Source organism: Girardinichthys multiradiatus, chromosome 7 (assembly GCF_021462225.1).
Source record: "Girardinichthys multiradiatus isolate DD_20200921_A chromosome 7, DD_fGirMul_XY1, whole genome shotgun sequence".
Taxonomy (NCBI): domain Eukaryota; kingdom Metazoa; phylum Chordata; class Actinopteri; order Cyprinodontiformes; family Goodeidae; genus Girardinichthys; species Girardinichthys multiradiatus.
Genome location: NC_061800.1, coordinates 7803000 through 7822667, shown reverse-complemented (window position 1 = coordinate 7822667; position 19668 = coordinate 7803000). Strand labels below are relative to the sequence as shown.

General features: G+C 40.4%; 1 protein-coding gene and 1 long non-coding RNA gene across 15 annotated transcripts in view; one reads left to right on the top strand and one right to left on the bottom strand.

The window, feature by feature from the left end:
• The window catches only part of caska (calcium/calmodulin-dependent serine protein kinase a), a 248467-nt gene extending 243039 nt beyond the window's left edge, over positions 1 to 5428 (bottom strand). For 3 of the 14 annotated variants that reach the window (XM_047371395.1, XM_047371400.1, XM_047371397.1), the window contains exon 1: positions 4498 to 5401. In XM_047371395.1, the coding sequence (XP_047227351.1) occupies positions 4498 to 4556 (59 nt within the window). In that variant the 5' untranslated portion in view covers positions 4557 to 5401. Of the gene's footprint in view, positions 1 to 4497 lie in introns of all 14 variants that reach the window. The other 11 variants (XM_047371394.1, XM_047371398.1, XM_047371389.1 and 8 more) reach the window with 10 other exon arrangements.
• Positions 5429 to 12448: 7020 nt separating this feature from the next.
• On the top strand, positions 12449 to 14184 carry LOC124871954. Its single transcript, XR_007039170.1, has 3 exons — positions 12449 to 12566; positions 12642 to 12709; positions 13286 to 14184. It is a non-coding gene; the product is annotated as an uncharacterized LOC124871954 (long non-coding RNA).
• Positions 14185 to 19668: the final 5484 nt, after the last annotated feature.

Here is a 19668-nt window from a genome sequence, read left to right as displayed (position 1 = left end):
CTGGGACGTCTCGGTTCAGCCCTGCAATCATTTTGGAAAACATAAGCAAACAATCTATTCGTTGTGTTGAAGCAGAGAGAGCTGCATCTCGCCTGCTAAGGGAAAACACACACACATACACATCACAGGTTTCTGAGGATGAACTAGAAAAGTGAATGGCCTGAAGGCACTCAGTGTCTCTTGATGTGTGAGTCAAACTAATGGACTGCTTCCGTCGACTGTGCCCCTTACCCCTGCTGCTCACTCACTCATCCCATCTTCAGCACAGCCGCTCTTTTTCCTGCTCCCACATTTCCTTCACGCAGTCATGTTTTTGTGCTCTTAACCTCTCCGTTTACTTTCTCCCACCCTCTCTGCGTCCTTCTTGTTTTAGGGAAACCCCGGGGCTTCTGCCAGAGACATGGGGTGGACGATGAGACAACACATGTTGAGTGACAGGCTGGTGTTTGTCTGGGGATGATGAGGTGCTGTAAAAAAAACATCGGGGCAGTCAAACGGTGCATGTGTTTGAATGGGTTCTGTTTGCAAAAAGGCCTAGCATCTACATGCACAATAAACTAAATAGCTTCTGAAACACAACTGCAACGTTTTTTTTTTTTTTCTTGAGCCACCCCAAAAAAATATTCTAGACACGCCCCTGGCCACAGGGGGTGGCTTTATGGGAGCAGGTTTCCAATGTAGTCAGTTTAATCGCCACTTCGTGTGGGCGGGGCTCCCTTTCCGACCGAAAAGCTTGGTGGACACTCCCAAAACCCAGCTATGTGTAGACGGGGCCAAAGTGGCTTGTAAAAGTATTTGTTCCCCTTAAACACTTTGCCATGTTATAACCACAGTCTTACATGTACTTAGTTAGGATTTTATGTGACAGATAGATCAACACAAAGTAGCGCATAATTTTGTACTAGCAAAAAAATACACTATTTTCAACATTTTTACAAATAAAAATCAGAAAAATGTGGCTTGCATTTGCATTCAGTCCTCTCTACACTGATACCATGAAATAAAATCCAGTGCGGAAAGCAGGGTAGGTTACAAAGTAATATCGCAGACTTTGAACCTCTTATGGAGCACCGTTGAATCAATCACATGAAAATGAAAAGAACCACAGCAAACCTACCAAGACATGGCCGTCCATCTAAACTGATCAGGCAGGAAAGGAGAGCAGACAACAGGCCCACAGAAACTCTGGAGAAGAACAATTACTGCACACCACCCAGAACACACCATCCTCTGTAAAACACGGTGTCAGCATCATGCTGTGGGAATGCTCTTCTTCAGCATGGACAGGTATGCTGGTCAGAGTTAATGGGGAGGTGGATGAAGCTAAATACAGGAAAATCCTGGAAAAAAACCTGTCAGAGGCAGCAGATGACATAACACTCATGTTACAGCAGTAACCCCAAACACTCAGCCAGAGCTTCAATGGAGCAGTTTGGGTCAAAGCATGTTTATCTATTAGAATGGCCTAGCCAAAGTCTGGATCTAAATTTATTTGGTAATATGTCCCTATCAGAAAACTGATGATCACAGACACTCTGCATTCAGCATGAGGATTTTTGCAAACAAAACTGGACAAAGATTACTGTCTCTAGATGTACAAAGAGAACACAACCCAGAAGACTTGCCGCTGCATTTCAATCACAAAGTAGGTTCTAGAAAGAGTTAGTTTCAGGGAGGTTGAATCAGATTTTACATCTTAAAAAAAACTTTTAAACCATGTACTTTTTTTCTTCCACTTTACATCTATGCACTGCTCTGAGTTGGTCTATCTCCTAAAATCTCCTGAAAAACATGGACGTTCCTGACTGTAAGATGACAAGGAGTAAAAAAGATCAAAACTTTTTCAAGACACAATAAATCCAACACACGCAACCTAGAGGGAAATCACAGAGCTGCTTTCCAAGCACAACTCAGGATGACCTATATTTAGCCGTGCATCTGCCACCAAACAGGTCTAACGCTGCAGAAAACACACACACACACACACAGAAAGATGAACAACTTTCCAACTTCCGAGCGATTAAATTAAAGCCTTTCCTGACTGCGGTTTGGTTTTCCTCTACTCAGTCAGGTCGGTTTCTGGATCACAAGCCACAATCAGCACTTCAGCTTAGTCTTGAAAAGAGCTGTCACTGCTGCAGATCTGCACACAAAAGGGAGCGGGTCAGACGATGAAAGGCTCATCTCGCCCTATCCAAATCACAGACAAGTTGTCAAATACAACCAGAGGCCACGATTCAGGGAAGTCAGAGTGAGCATGTTTACATGTAGCTGAATCAAGGCACTTGAGTTTAGAGTGTTCCTTGTTCTCCAGGTGAAGGGTTTCTTTGCATGATGAAGATTATGTCTTTACCTCACACATAAGGACAGAGAGCAGGAAGAGCAGCAGAATTCCTCGGGCCCACGTTTGTGAGCATTTTGAGTGAAAGAGAAACAGATTGCTTGTGACTGCGGAGGATAAAAAAACTGCACACTCAGGCTTGCCTAAACACGTCCAGTGACTTAGACAGTCAACCATCTCTGCAACATCATGGAGAGGTCCCTCAACCAGTCAGTCAGCCTGTACTGACTCACCTTGGCGTGCCTGGACCAAGCTCTTCCAGAATGAAGAACTCCCTTCAAACCCAGCGGTGTGGATGATTCCTTCTAGTTGATGCAACCAGCATGAGAAAAAAGAACCTGCTTTCCCTGGAACAGATTTCCACCACTCTTTCACACGCTGGGAAGGTTGCTACCAGCCAGGTGTGGAACAATTGCAGCAGATGAACAAAGCAAATAACTGCCAATAATGGAAAAGATGAGTTTATAGGAAAATCCTAAAATAAATTCTGTTTTGTTGCAGCAAGACGGGAGATTAAAAAAATTCGCTAAACTTCTTGAATGGAAAACTATAGCATAGAGTTGCATCTTGGGGGTACATAAGATGCAACCTCCATGCTAAGGCAGAAAAAAAGCCTTCTCTGCCCTACCACCACAAATCTAAAACACGTGAAGCTTTAACTGGCCCTATGTACTTTGGCCAGATTTTTACCCTCATTACAATATTGAGCATTTACCTTTTATTTCAACAACACAGGAAAGCACAGCACTGTACAAAATTTGATCAACACATCAGCCAGGCTACCAAGAATTTTTTGTACGTCAAAAAAGTCCACTGCATAAGCTCCGCAGCTGTCAAATGACAGGGATACTCCTGCCACTGTTACAGAACGGACATAACTACAGCACAGATATTACAGCCAAGGCCTAATAATAAAACTACTTAATCTCACAATATATAAATACTATTTCATTTGAAACTGAAGTCATTATCTACTTTTTGGTTAATTCTGCTAATAATTACCTGACCACTTTAATACACCCATTTTCAGACTGTCAAATTATCCTTACATTTAAATGAATAAATTAAATATGATGTCAGGGCAAAATGTAAGGTACCCTGTTTTGATGCATCTTAACACTAAATTTCACATCCTTGATCCTAATAAATTTGCACTATTCAGAACGAGAGCACTTTAAAAGTGACACACTTAATTAAAAGACATGAGAGGACTTGATGTCCCACACAATTACCTTAATTTCTTAATGTCTGGACCCCATAGCTTGTGTTTTTGAATATAAGTGTGAGATCTGCTTAAGATTGAAATTTAGAAAAGCACCTCATGCCCTCCTTTAAATATTGGTAAAGAATAAGTGATGCTGTTGGAATGTTTCTCTTCCAAACAAATCGTTAGATTGCAGGACATTATAAACTCTTGGAAATACCAGGAAATTCAAACTAATTTCTTATAGTGGATTTTAATGACATGCATAATAACAATGTGCCAAGCTTGTCTAATACAAATTTACAAAAGAAACGCAACTGTGGCAACAACAACACGATTAAAGTTACATCAACAATCTTTTTCTCTGCATCTTCTCAGTGCAAACACATCCCCCCAGATCATGCTGTCATGTTCTCCTCTCTGAGCGAGTATTCCTGCAAGTTGCCTGGATTAGACTTCCAGTCACTAACGAAGCCCAGATGTGCTGCGCGCATAACTGATGACGCCCCTTGTGCCATTCCCCTTTAATCTCTTCATCAAGTTGCCAACTGTCACTGGGTCAAAGCACACGGATTTTATAGTCGGTAATGTACGATAAGGATAGGGCGTCTGCAACACGTAAAACGAGCACTTGAACTGCAATGGCATGCTCCAATAAAGCTTAGAATGCAACAGCGTTCGGATTCTCTACTCTCAAAGAAAATACTAGTTAAATTCAAGATGTCTAGGGGGCGAATTGCTAGTCGCTGCGAAAGAGAAGCCCAAACTGCACCTAGAGACCACAGAAGCCCCACTAGCTCCTGGACAAATGACGCCACGCTCTTCCCGCGTGCCTTTGAGCGGCGCGTGCGTCAGTGCGCGTGACAGGTGCTCAGGAGGAGTTAATTAGAAAGCCCGGGTGACCGGCGTTAGAAGCGCTGACATAGAGGAAGAAAACGGCAGTAACACTTACTTCCCGATGACCTCGCAGAGCTCGTAGACATCTTCAAACAGAATGTCGTCGTCCGCCATAGTCCGAGCCCGGCCGGGGATGAATTATCCCCTTCACACCTCCCCAAAAATATATATCGGTCCCGAACCTGGTAATGCTCCTGAATGTGGACACTAGAGGACAGGGGTAGCTGGCCGCTTGACAGCAATAAATGACAGCACACCAGCTGCCCGGAAAGAGTTGCAAAATAAAGGTTTCTTATTCCCAGTTTTTGCCTCCGTCGTCGACCCCCTGAGCCCCCAAAAATAAGGCTTCGTCGCTTTGGGGGTGTCGGGACGAGGAGAGCTCAGCAATCCACTCTGAGCCCCCCGGTTCGGCCCCGCCTTTCGTAGAGCCTCCCGGTGTCGAAGCCCGGTCTCAGAAAGCAAAGCTGTCAAATATAAATAACTATTCTGTTGTTGCTGCTGTGTCCGCTCCCAGACACTTTTCCTCGGCTCTGCATGTAGTGCTCAGAGAGGATGAAATGCCCGAACGGCGCCTGTGAACAGCGCTTCACAGTCCATTAGAGTCGGGTTACGCAGCGCTGATCCAGGTGGGTTACACTGATCCCCACATCCACAGCTCGAACACGTTAGTTGTTTCAGAGATACACGGACACTCCACTCCTCTGGTCAAATAGCTGACAGTCCGGTTAAACTCCTGTTTACAGCGAACAATTCAGGGGCGTCACACCCCGCCTTTGCTCCCCCAGCTGCACCTCTTAGCCGTCGGTTTACCTCGAAGTCCTCCCACCGTCGCCCGTGCGCTGCTCGGACGCTCTGCTCCACGGAGCTTCCAGAAAACAACGCTCCTCCTACTCGGGAGTTATGAAACTGCTTCGTTGTCCTCCATTTTGGCGCTTGCCCGTTAAGCGGAGTTTTCTATTAGGTCCTATATGGCTTTGAGCCAACATGGAGGAGGTGCAGCTTTATCAATGAATAGGGATGAAGTGGAGTTCCCACCCGGAAACATAAGGGAGATTTGATAAAGATTGCTGTTATCTAGAGATGATAAGTTATCTCACTTTAATAGAATCTTTTTGACATAGTTTATTTTAGTTTGTGAATATAATGATCAAAAATGGTAAAATTCCATCAATATTAACTATTTTTAGTACCCAATCCAAACAAAAAAAATATTATCAAAACTGACCTAAACGTTTAGTCAGCCCTCATTCACCATATGGGATGTCCAGCAGAGAATGGCATGGCAGATAAGCATATATGCTTACATGGGTTTTATTATGAATAAACATGAATTCAGTGAAAGCACAGAACTAACAGATTACATAGACTTGTGATTCAGAACGCTTCTGTGGAGAAATAATATAATTTGTATCCAGCATCAGCTATCTTAGTAACACCACTAAAAGGCAATGAGCCTTTTAGAGAATACACTACATTGTATTCTGGGATTGTTGAGCACTTTCACAAACTACTTTTCACAAAATATCTCAAGATGACATTAAGATGCCTTTTTGCCATGTTCAACACCGTTAAATAACTATACAGGAACTTGTTTTTTTAATTAGCTTGTTTGGCTACTTGGAATGTATGTGTTTTGTATGTCTAGGCATGCAACAATCGGTAGGCTTTATCTTGGAGTAGCATCTGTAAAATGTGAATAGACAGTAACTTTAACTTTTCAGGGATTTAATAAAGAATTTTTTTAACTGTGATGACATAAATCAAGCAGTTTTAATTCAATTCAGTTTATTTATATAGCGCCAATTCACAACACAGGTCCTTCTCAAAAAATTAGCATATTGTGATAAAGTCCATTATTTTCCATAATGTCATAATGAAAATTTAACATTCATATATTTTAGATTCATTGCACACTAACTGAAATATTTCAGGTCTTTTATTGTCTTAATACGGATGATTTTGGCATACAGCTCATGAAAACCCAAAATTCCTATCTCACAAAATTAGCATATTATTAAAAGGGTCTCTAAACGAGCTATGAACCTAATCATCTGAATCAACGAGTTAACTCTAAACACCTGCAAAAGATTCCTGAGGCCTTTAAAACTCCCAGCCTGGTTCATCACTCAAAACCCCAATCATGGATAAGACTGCCGACCTGACTGCTGTCCAGAAGGCCACTATTGACACCCTCAAGCAAGAGGGTAAGACACAGAAAGAAATTTCTGAACGAATAGGCTGTTCCCAGAGTGCTGTATCAAGCCACCTCAGTGGGAAGTCTGTGGGAAGGAAAAAGTGTGGCAGAAAACGCTGCACAACGAGAAGAGGTGACCGGACCCTGAGGAAGATTGTGGAGAAGGGCCGATTCCAGACCTTGGGGGACCTGCGGAAGCAGTGGACTGAGTCTGGAGTAGAAACATCCAGAGCCACCGTGCACAGGCGTGTGCAGGAAATGGGCTACAGGTGCCGCATTCCCCAGACTTGGGCTACAGAGAAGCAGCACTGGACTGTTGCTCAGTGGTCCAAAGTACTTTTTTCAGATGAAAGCAAATTCTGCATGTCATTCGGAAATCAAGGTGCCAGAGTCTGGAGGAAGACTGGGGAGAAGGAAATGCCAAAATGCCAGAAGTCCAGTGTCAAGTACCCACAGTCAGTGATGGTCTGGGGTGCCGTGTCAGCTGCTGGTGTTGGTCCACTGTGTTTTATCAAGGGCAGGGTCAATGCAGCTAGCTATCAGGAGATTTTGGAGCACTTCATGCTTCCATCTGCTGAAAAGCTTTATGGAGATGAAGATTTCATTTTTCAGCACGACCTGGCACCTGCTCACAGTGCCAAAACCACTGGTAAATGGTTTACTGACCATGGTATCACTGTGCTCAATTGGCCTGCCAACTCTCCTGACCTGAACCCCATAGAGAAACTGTGGGATATTGTGAAGAGAACGTTGAGAGACTCAAGACCCAACACTCTGGATGAGCTAAAGGCCGCTATCGAAGCATCCTGGGCCTCCATAAGACCTCAGCAGTGCCACAGGTTGATTGCCTCCATGCCACGCCGCATTGAAGCAGTCATTTCTGCCAAAGGATTCCCGACCAAGTATTGAGTGTATAACTGTACATGATTATTTGAAGGTTGACGTTGTTTGTATTAAAAACACTTTTATTTTATTGGTCGAATGAAATATGCTAATTTTGTGAGATAGGAATTTTGGGTTTTCATGAGCTGTATGCCAAAATCATCCGTATTAAGACAATAAAAGACCTGAAATATTTCAGTTAGTGTGCAATGAATCTAAAATATATGAATGTTAAATTTTCATCATTACATTATGGAAAATAATGAACTTTATCACAATATGCTAATTTTTTGAGAAGGACCTGTATATAGCGCCAATTCACAACACATGTTGTCTCAAGGCGCTTCACAAAAGTCAGGTACATACATTCCAATTAATCCTAACCATTGAACAGTGCAGTCAGATTCAGTTATTTATTCAAATTGGACAAAAAGTTTTTCTATACCCAGCAGATTGCATCGGGTCAGTGACTTGGAGCATTCACTCCTCCTGGATGAGCATGTAGAGACAGTGGACAGTCATTGGCGTTGACTTTGCAGCAATCCGTCATACTGAGCATGCATGTAGCGACAGTGGAGAGGAAAAACTCCCTTTTAACAGGAAGAAACCTCCAGCAGAACCTGACTCAGTGTGGGTGGTCATCTGCCACGACCGACTGGGGGTTTGAGAGAACAGAGCAGAGACACAAAAAGAAGACAGAAGCACTGATCTAGGAGTACTTTCTATGGGAAGGAAAAGTAAATGTTAATGGATGTAGATCATTTAGTCATTTCATCTAGAAAGAAAGAACAGAAACTCTGAGCCAGTTTTCAATGTCAGAGTCTGAAAGAGAGCACATAGAGTTAGTCACAGTAGAAGCTCAGTCAGTAGCTATGTCTAGGAGAGAGAAGGGGTTAAACACTGAAAGACAGGGCCAGGCCATGTGGATCATCGGTAGAGGGTGAGCATTAAGTAGTTGCCAGCAGAAGCTTGGACAATGCCCCCCTCCAGAAAGGTGTCACAGGTAGACACAGAGTCAGGCCAGGTGTAGCTTCTAGGAAGAGAAAAGAGGGAGAACATAAAGTTAAAAACTAAAATAACAGCAAATATGACTAAATTGGAGAGAAGAGTGAGAATGTAGCGAAGAGGGTGAAGGTGGTCATTATGTCCTCCAGCAGCCTAAGACCATAGCAGCATAACTACAGATATAGCTCAGGATAACCTGAGCCACTCTAACTATAAGCTTTGTCAAAAAGGAAAGTTTTAAGCCTAGCCTTAAAAGTAGACAGGGTGTTTGCCTCACGTACTAAAACTGACAGCTGGTTCCACAGGAGAGGAGCCTGATAACTAAAAGATCTGCCTCCCATTCTACTTTTAGAGACTCTAGGAACCACTAGTAAACCTGCAGTCTGAGAACGAAGTTCTCTGTTAGGAACATATGGACCAATCAGATCTCTGATGTATGATGGAGCTAGATCATTAAGGGCTTTATATGTGAGGAGGAGAATTATAAATTCTATTCTGGATTTAACAGGGAGCCAATGAAGGGAAGCTAAAATAGGAGAAATATGATCTCTCTTTTTAATTTTCATCAGAACTCTTGCTGCAGCATTTTTAATCAGCTGAAGGCTTTTAACTGCATTTTGTGGACATCCTGAGAGTAAAAAATTACAATAGTCCAGCCTTGAAGTAACAAATGCATGGACTATTTTTTCAGCGTCACTCCTGGACAGGATATTTCAAATTTTTGCAATGTTCCAGACGTGAAAGAAGGAAATCCTACAAACCTGTTTAATATGGGATTTAAATTACATGTCCTGGTCAAAAATAACACCAAGTTTTTTTACTTTATTACTGGAGGTCAATTTAATGCCATCCAGGTTAAGAGATTGACTAAGCAGTTGTTTTTTTTTAAAGACTCCGGTCCAAAGATGACAACTTCTGTCTTGTCTGAATTTCGAAGCAGAAAACTTAAAGTCATCCAAGTTTTTATGTCTTCAAGACATGCTTGTAGTATATCTAACTGGTTGGGCTCATCAGGATTTATGGATAAGTAAAGCTGAGTATCATCAGCATAACAGTGAAAATTTATCCTATGCTGCCTAATAATTTTACCTATTGGAAGCATATATATAGTAAAGAGAATTGGCCCAAGTACTGAACCCTGTGGTACTCCACAATTAACCCTGGAGTTTAAAGATGATTTATCATTTACATGAACAAACTGGAATCTGTCAGACAAATAAGATTTAAACCAGTCTAGCGCTGTTCCCCTGATCCCTACAGAATATTCCAGCCTTTCTAAGACAATATTGTGATTGACTGTATCAAATGCCACACTGAGATCTAACAGAACCAGTACAGACACAAGTCCATTATCTGAGGCCATAAGAATATCATTAGTGACGTTTCAGTGCTATGATGAGCTCTGAAGCCTGACTGAAACTCTTCAAACAGGTCATACTTACACATTTGATTAGCAACTATTTCCTCAAGAATTTTAGATAAAAATGGAAGATTGGATATAGGTCTGTAATTTTTTAAGTCATCTTGATCAAGCAAAGGTTTCTTAAGTAAAGGTTTAATTACAGCTACCTTAAAACCCTGTGGTACATATCCATTTACTAAGGATTGATTAATCATATCTAAAATGGGGCTGTTAATCAGAGGGAACACTTCCTTAAATAATTTGGCTGGGATTGGGTCTAACATTCAAGTTGAAGGTTTAGATGAAGCTAATATTTCTGATAACTCAGGAAGCTCCACAGGATCAAAACAGTCCAAACACAGATCAGGTTCTACAGTTACTTCTAATGTTGTCTCACTTACAGAGGATGAAGTAATCATCTTCGGGAGTAAGTCAAATATTTTATTTTTAATAGAATCAATTTTATTTAAGAAGAATCCCATAAAGTCATGACTGCTAAGAGCTGAGGGAATGGATGGCTCAACAGAGCTATGACTCTGTGTAAGTTTAGCAACTGTACTAAAGAGAAACCTAGGGTTATTTTTGTTCTCTTCTATTAATGATGAGAAATAAGCTTTTCTGGCTTGGCGAAGTGTCTTTTTATACAACAGTAGACTATTTTTCCAGATTAAGTAGGAATCCTCTAGGTGTGTAGAGTGCCATTTTCTCTCCAGTTTTCTAACATTGTGCTTTAAAGTACGCAGCTCTGAATTAAACCAGGGAGCCAGCCTCCTATGAATAATTACCTTCTTTTTCACCACGCAATGATGAAGTAACACTATCAACAACAGAATCAATTTGTGAAGGGGAAGAAACAAAATTATTGCTCTCCACTGTTTTTCTATGATATTTATGAAATGAAAAGTGGAACAGATTCTTTAAAAGGTTGTTACAGCATTTTCTGATAATGATCTACTATAATGAAATTTTCTTTCAGGTGTGGAGTACTCAGTTAAATTAAACTCAAAGGTTATTAAAAAATGGTCAGACAGGACAGGGTTATGAGAAAATATTGTTATGTCTTTACACTCAATACCATATGTCAGCACAAGGTCCAGAGAATGAAGACAAAGGTGGGTAGGTTTGTTAATCTTTTGAGCAAAGCCAATTGAGTCTAAGATAGCATTAAAGGCTATATTTAGGCAAATAAATCACTATCACTTTCAGTGTCAACATGAATGTTAAAATCCAACACTATAATAACTTTATCTGTATTTAACACTAAATCAGATAAAAGGTCTGAAAACTGATCTAAAAATTGAGAGTAAGGGCCTGGTGGACGGTTCAAAACAGCAAACAGAAGTGGTTTTAGTGCTTTGCAATTTGGATGAGGAAAACTAAGGATTAAATATTCAAAAGAGTTGTAGCTATTGATTGCTCTGGGACTAATCAATAAATTGGACTTAAAGATGGTTGCTACTCCTCCTCCTCGCCCAGTATTTCGAGGAATGTGAAAATTTAAATAATTAGTAGGAGTTGACTCATTTATAGTAACATAATCCTCTTGCTGCAGCCAGGTTTCTGTGAGGCAAAATAAATCAACCTGATTGTCACAAATCAGGTCACTAACTAGCAAAGTCTTTGAAGAGAGATATCTTATGTTCAGTAAGCCACATTTAATTGTTTTATTTTTCTTTTCAGTCTGAGTTGTGTTTATTTTTATGAGATTTTCATGATTTCCTCCTTTTACATTATTTTTTAATCAATTCAATTTTGGCCTTGGGCGAGACACTGTCTTAATAGGGTAATGGGGGGGGGGGGGTAGCAGTACAGAAGCTGCAGAGAGGAGTGTTAAACTACAACCCTGCTTCCTGGTCTGAACCCTGGTTTGTCAGAGTTTTGGAGAACTAATAAATTCGGCCAGATTCCTAGAAAGAAGTGCTGCTCCATCCAAAGTGGGATGGATGCCGTCTCTCCGGATCAGACCAGGTTTTCCCCAAAATGTTCGCCAATTATCAATGTAACCCACATCGTTTTCTGGACATCACCTAGACAGCTGCGGTTGAATGACAGCATGCGGCTAAACATTTCATCACTGGTCAGATCAGGGAGGGGACCAGAAAAAATTACGGAGTCCGACATTGTTTTGGCAAACTTACACACCAAAGCAACACTAACTTTGGTGACCTCCAATTGGCGTAACCCAGCGCCATAGAAAGAGAAATCTGTCATGGAGCTCCCAAATGCCATGTGTAACCCAGTGTTAAAAACACAAGAAAAAATGAATGATGTTGATTTAATGTTTTCTTCTACAACAACATTAAAAAGTATAAATGGATTTCATGTCTTATTCTACAATAAGAGTTGAAAAGTAATAAAGTTAAAAATAAGTTAATAAATATGTTCATAAGTATAGATAAGAAATGCTAAAAATCTTTAAAAACTGTGAAATATGCCTTTAGTGATTGTTTTTAGTGACGGATTAAACAACCAATAGCTGGCACAGTCTGATTTCACATCAGCCAATAAGGTTGCCCCTTTAACGGCTGTGCTGAGATTTTGCTCAGATTGCGTTAGACACGCTTGAGAGCTCAGAGCTGATGGTTGTTTCCGCTAATAGCCTGGAAATCTTATCAAATTCGATGAAGAATCTTGGAAATAGGTAAGAAAAACAATCTTAAAATAATTTCGCAAAATATATAATTCAAAATAGTAAATCTGTTTTATTAAATTTCAGAAAGCTTCCCTTGTGAACGGTTGAAGCCCGGAAAAATCCCCGTGTAGTCGTGTAGCATCGAAGCATCGGTGAGTGATCGCACGCGCTCGGCAGTTGGCTCGGTAAAATTGCTGAAAATTGGCTAAAACCTAGTAACTGATCAAATTTAATAAACATAAAATTGTATTGTAAGTTTTTGTATTATTATTATTATTATTATTGTGTATGTTGTATTTTTTCTATGCAGTTACACTTATTTTTCTATTAGCACATGTTCTAATATTTCAATGGTGCTAATTCAAGGTTCATGGTGCTGTAATGTGCTTTTCTGTTGGCATTTCTGTTGGCGTTGCTTGGGAACTTTCTGTTCTGAGTAAGTCAGAGCTAATATGAGCTTCAAATTCACATTCTGATGTTAAATATAGTGTTATAGATGTACCTCATTGGCACTTTTAGATTGAAATATATATATTTTTTTACCACATATAAGCTAATTTCTTTAGTTTACTGATATGTTGGTAATATTGAACTCTGATTACTTGAATATTGTTGTACAACATGAAAAATACTTGAGAAATGATGAAAGATCTCTTTGAAATGTAGCTTAAGCTTTATTGATATTAGCATCCTGTATTTTAAGGTGCTTTACTTTGGCCTTGTTCCAGGTCAGGTTTTTCGGTTATAGTGCACTTTTGGCCTGTGGTGCCTCGAAACCACCAGATCATCCTCTCCTGAACTTGGATGGTGAGCCCCAGCCCAGAGGACCGAGTGAACTGGTAGATTGTGACCTGACTGGTCACTGGCTGTGAGACATTGAATTAATATTTGACAGACGTATCGAAAAGACTGGGTTATTTATGTTATTTTATTTTGTTGGGTTTTTCTTTTTAAAAAAGCACACAATTTTTGTTTATTTGTAAATGTGGATCCACCAATGTTCACTATATTAAACCTTACTCTTTTTCATAGACATTGTGTGTTCTCCTCCGTTGTTACTCACACCTAGGCTCCTGTGAATTTAGAAATCTTCTGATCAGGCCCAGTTTTCTCTATGCTTGTGTAGTGTTGGTATTAGTCATCAAAGTAAATTGATTTACCTGCCATCTACTATTATCAGGTTTATTTAAAGTAACCCTTCTAGTGCTGGTTACACATGCATACTCTAGAGAGAGAAGCAAATCTATTAGAAAGCATGCTTCCTTCATGTCATGATGTGCAAAGAAAAATAACCACCAGATTCATTCGGCTGAGACTAAGGATAGCAGCAAAACATTTCTTTAATGAAAGAAAAAAAATTCTGGCCAATGCTGGACATCTTGGAAGTAAAAGCCAGGCGAAAAACACAAAGAAAAAACAATGTCAAACCTCATCTTGCACCCCAACAAACAAGCCCTAAGCAAACACCTTGACTGTTGCCACAGACCTTTGATTGTTTAAAGGTATTTTTTGTTACTGTATTGATGCTGATATGTTCCAATAATAATTCTTAATTTCTTTTTCTGTCTTGAGATAGATTCTAATATCTACTTCAACTTCACCCATGACTGTAAATACCAACTTTGTGAAGGTCTTAAAATGTTAAAATCATTTTGTTCAGACATCTTGATTCAGCTCTTATTATTTTTAAGGACAGAAATTTTGTTACCTTTGTGGTGCTTTGTATGCAACATGGTTCAGCAGTTCACTTAAGCCATTCTCATGTGGTTTATCTGGAAAAGAATATAAAAAATTACTCATCTTCACAATCACGTTTAATGATAATGTCCCTATTTATGTGGCTATCATTGACAAACAATCTATAACTTTTAACTAAATTAACCATGCCAATATCACAGTATTTTTCAAGATGTGCTAGTTCAGTAGCTGGAATTACAATAAAATTTAGAAAATTATCAACGCTAAAAATGTACAGGTCCTTCTCAAAATATTAGCATATTGTGATAAAGTTCATTATTTTCCATAATGTCATGATGAAAATGTAACATTCATATATTTTAGATTCATTGCACACTAACTGAAATATTTCAGGTCTTTTATTGTCTTAATATGGATGATTTTGGCATATAGCTCATGAAAACCCAAAATTCCTATCTCACAAAATTATCATATTTCATCCGACCAATAAAAGAAAAGTGTTTTTAATACAAAAAACGTCAACCTTCAAATAATCATGTACAGTTATGCACTCAATACTTGGTCGGGAATCCTTTTGCAGAAATGACTGCTTCAATGCGGCGTGGCATGGAGGCAATCAGCCTGTGGCACTGCTGAGGTCTTATGGAGGCCCAGGATGCTTCGATAGCGGCCTTTAGCTCATCCAGAGTGTTGGGTCTTGAGTCTCTCAACGTTCTCTTCACAATATCCCACAGATTCTCTATGGGGTTCAGGTCAGGAGAGTTGGCAGGCCAATTGAGCACAGTGATACCATGGTCAGTAAACCATTTACCAGTGGTTTTGGCACTGTGAGCAGGTGCCAGGTCGTGCTGAAAAATGAAATCTTCATCTCCATAAAGCTTTTCAGCAGATGGAAGCATGAAGTGCTCCAAAATCTCCTGATAGCTAGCTGCATTGACCCTGCCCTTGATAAAACACAGTGGACCAACACCAGCAGCTGACACGGCACCCCAGACCATCACTGACTGTGGGTACTTGACACTGGACTTCTGGCATTTTGGCATTTCCTTCTCTCCAGTCTTCCTCCAGACTCTGGCACCTTGATTTCCGAATGACATGCAGAATTTGCTTTCATCTGAAAAAAGAACTTTGGACCACTGAGCAACAGTCCAGTGCTGCTTCTCTGTAGCCCAGGTCAGGCGCTTCTGCCGCTGTTTCTGGTTCAAAAGTGGCTTGACCTGGGGAATGCGGCACCTGTAGCCCATTTCCTGCACACGCCTGTGCACGGTGGCTCTGGATGTTTCTACTCCAGACTCAGTCCACTACTTCCGCAGGTCCCCCAAGGTCTGGAATCGGCCCTTCTCCGCAATCTTCCTCAGGGTCCGGTCACCTCTTCTCGTTGTGCAGCGTTTTCTGCCACACTTTTTCCTTCCCACAGACTTCCCACTGAGGTGCCTTGATACAGCACTCTGGGAACAGCCTATTCGTTCAGAAATTTCTTTCTGTGTCTTACCCTCTTGCTTGAGGGTGTCAATAGTGGCCTTCTGGACAGCAGTCAGGTCGGCAGTCTTACCCATGATTGGGGTTTTGAGTGATGAACCAGGCTGGGAGTTTTAAAGGCCTCAGGAATCTTTTGCAGGTGTTTAGAGTTAACTCGTTGATTCAGATGATTAGGTTCATAGCTCGTTTAGAGACCCTTTTAATGATATGCTAATTTTGTGAGATAGGAATTTTGGGTTTTCATGAGCTGTATGCTAAAATCATCCGTATTAAGACAATAAAAGACCTGAAATATTTCAGTTAGTGTGCAATGAATCTAAAATATATGAATGTTAAATTTTCATCATGACATTATGGAAAATAATGAACTTTATCACAATATGCTAATATTTTGAGAAGGACCTGTAAGCTATAATGGACATTTTAAAATGCTGAATCAGACACAATGAGATAGACCCGTCTAAACCCGCCATGCTTACAATGAGCTAGCTGCAGTTAAAATACAACAAGCGAGTTAACATGCTTAATTAACTAAACCTGGCGATATAAAATATTATTGCTAAACTGTGATACAGAACAGTAAACTAAAGCCTCACAATATCAATACAATGTTGTATTTTCATCAACTTACCGTAAAAAATCCTAACGAAGCACCGAGAATGAACTACGTCCAATGCTGGAGCTGCTGGTGTTTGGAACTATTAGCAGCTCCATGACCCATGTGACTTCCGCATTCCATTCTTTCTATAGAAGTCAATGGGAGTGTCGTAACTCTCTCTTTCTACGGCGATGGCGTAACCGGGTGTCATTACTGCCAGCCTGAATAACAGTCTTATTGTATTTACGCTTATCCTTAGCCAGCAGTTTCAGGTAGGATTTGATTTCGCCCGTTGTGGCCCCCGGCAGACATTTGATTATGGTCACTGGTGTCTTTAGTGCCACATTTCTGACTATGGAGCTGCCAATTACCAGAATTGGCTTCTCAGCGGGTGTGTCGCTGAGCGGAGAAAATCTGTTAGAAACGCAGACGGGTTGGTGGGGACCTGTGGGCTGGGATCTAGGACTATGCTTTCTACGTACCGTCACCCAGCCGGCCTCTGCTGAAGGACTGCTACAGGGAGCAAACCCTCGGTGGCTCCGCGCTGGCTAAGGGGCCTCGGCTACCTGCTGGTTTTTCAACAGCGCAGAGCCGGGCCTCCAATTCCGATACCCTCGCCTCCACAGCTACAAAAATGCTACATTTTTGTAGCATTTTATCACTAAAGGAGGCAGAGGAGTAACTGAACATCTGACACAGAGAGCCGGAGAGAAACAGCAGAACGGGTAGCCATGGTGGAGTTAAAGCTAACACTAAGCTAGCGACCCCTTACCACTACTAGAAAAACCCTGTAAGACATGGAGAGTCCCCAAATGTTAAATGCAGCAACAGAAAGTATGTGTTTTAACGTGCTTATGTATTATAACAAGTAAGAGATATCACAGTAGAAAGAAATCAGATCAAACGAGAGAGCTCAACACACCAAACAATCCACCAAGTGCAACAGTGAAAACAGGAAGTGACAAATACCACAAAAGTTCCATTTTTCCATGGAAATACTTACCTCTGCTATCTTCCATCTCCAAGCAGCTGTGCAAAGACAAAACATTCCCCAGGGGTTTATGCACACATGACTGTATTTGTTTCTAGAGGGTACAATAACAAGAAGTTCATTAAGAGGGTTTTTTTTTAGCAAGATTGTTCTTTATAAATTGATTTTGGAATTATTACTGGGATTCCATAAAATTATTTTTGGTTTGTATTAGTTTGTAAATAATGCAATGTTTTTGTTTGCTCACTGTTTAATGTAAATAAGTGTTTTTCCATATTTTCTGTTTTCATGAGGCGGTTGTTTCATCCCTTGTAATGGTTTCTTCCACTTTAGATTCATTTGTATTTAAGCAGCTTGGGTTCTGTGGTTTGGTGGAACGCTGTTGGTCCGAAAGTAAAACAAGAAGCTTCCACTGAGGTCGTTTTAGATTTGTGTTGGTTGTCCCATATCCATGGCCTTCTGACCAGTATGACAAGCATGTCATACATTCTTACAGTTATAGTATTTGTCTACGAACACAAAAATATCGCATTTATGCAGCAGGATAAAGTAAGTTTAAAACTCCAGCTTCCCTGGACTTTATTAGCCAATAGGAATAAGGTGCAGTTACCACATGGAAAGTGGGAGTGAGAGTTGATAGGTTATCTACCTCTAATATACCACACTGTGTGAAAAACATATGCAATATACATTTAAAAAATATTTTCCCTTCCTGTTCCTTTTACTGCTACATTGACATTCACACTCATACCAATTTTTCAGGCTTTCTTTTCAACCATCGTTAGGCCATATACTGCACATATAAACTGGAAGGACAACTTTTCATGGTTTTTAATATTTTGCACAAACAAAACTCTAAATAGTGTGTCATGCATTTGAATTCAGCCCTTCCTGAATCAATATTTTGTAGAGCAACCATTCAGTGCTATTACAGCTGCACGTCTTTTGGGGTATGTCTCTACCAGCTTATCTACTGACTGAAATTCTATCCGGCTTTGCAAAATAGCTCAACCTCAGTCAGATTAGATGGAGAGTTTCTGGGGACATAACATTTCAAATCGTGCCACAGATTTTAAATATGACTGGCTTTTCCAGCACATGAATGGTTCTTTATCTGAAGCATTCAATTATAGCTCTAGTTGTATGTTTAGGGTTGTTGACCTGCAAGAAGGTGATCCTCCACCTGAGTCTTAAGTCTTTCACTGCAGGTTTGTTTCCATAATTGCCCTGTATAAAGCCCCATCCATTTCCCCACAGATTCTGGTTAGCTTCTCTGTCCATGCTGAAGAAAAGTATCCCAAAACCATGATGCTGCCACAATGTTTCACCATGTGGATGGTGATATGTAGTGATAATTATAAACAGGGTTTCTCATTTGACCAGAGAACCTTTACACAATCGCTTTGTCCTCTATATGGTTTTTGGCAAACTTGCCACACTTCCATGAATGCTCTTTTTGTGGAGTGTATGTCTAATAGTTGCAACTCTGCAGCTCCTCTAGAGTTACCATGGGCCTATTGGCTTCTTCTTTGATCTCCTTACCAAGCCTGTCAGTTTATAAAGATGACTTTAGACGTGTTGTTATATGTTCGCAGATGTACCAAACTCTTTCTATTTTAAACACAGCTCTGTGAGATGTTCCCAGCTTGGGAGATTGTTCTCTAACCTAAACCTGCTTTAAACCTATCCACTGCTTTCTCCCTGACCTGTCTGCTTTGTTCCTTGGTCTTCATGATGCTGTTTGTTCACTAATGTTCACTAACAAACCTCTGAGGCCTTTACAGAACAGCTGGATTTATACTTAGATTAAATTACATGCTGTTGGACTCCTAAAGGGTAAGGTCTGAAGGCAATTGTTTGCGCTGCCTTTTAGTTGGGGATATATCATTTTCCTTTCACTTTTCAACCATGCACTACTTTGCATTGGTCTATTATATGAAATCCCAATGGAATGCATTGGAATTTGTATATATGAGGTGACAAAATGTGATAATGTACAAATGGAACCATTCATTTTGCAAGATGCAAGAAAACACAACAATTGCTTTTACAATTGAGGATAAACTTGCTGCTGTAAGATGGAGCGCTACAGGAGATCCTTCCTGCCCACAGTCATCAGCATCTACAACGGCTCTTTGAGGAAACCTTCATAATATGAGCTATAACAACATTTAATTTCCCTTTGGGATTCATAAAGTATTTTTGAATTGAATTGAAAACTATTTACTATGAGCCACTGATTTTCCTTGTTCCACATTCCAGCCTTTTTGTTAGGAGACGTATTTATCAGACCATGCTTCTCATTTGTTACTGGTTTGGGTAATGGCGTATGTGCATACAATTTC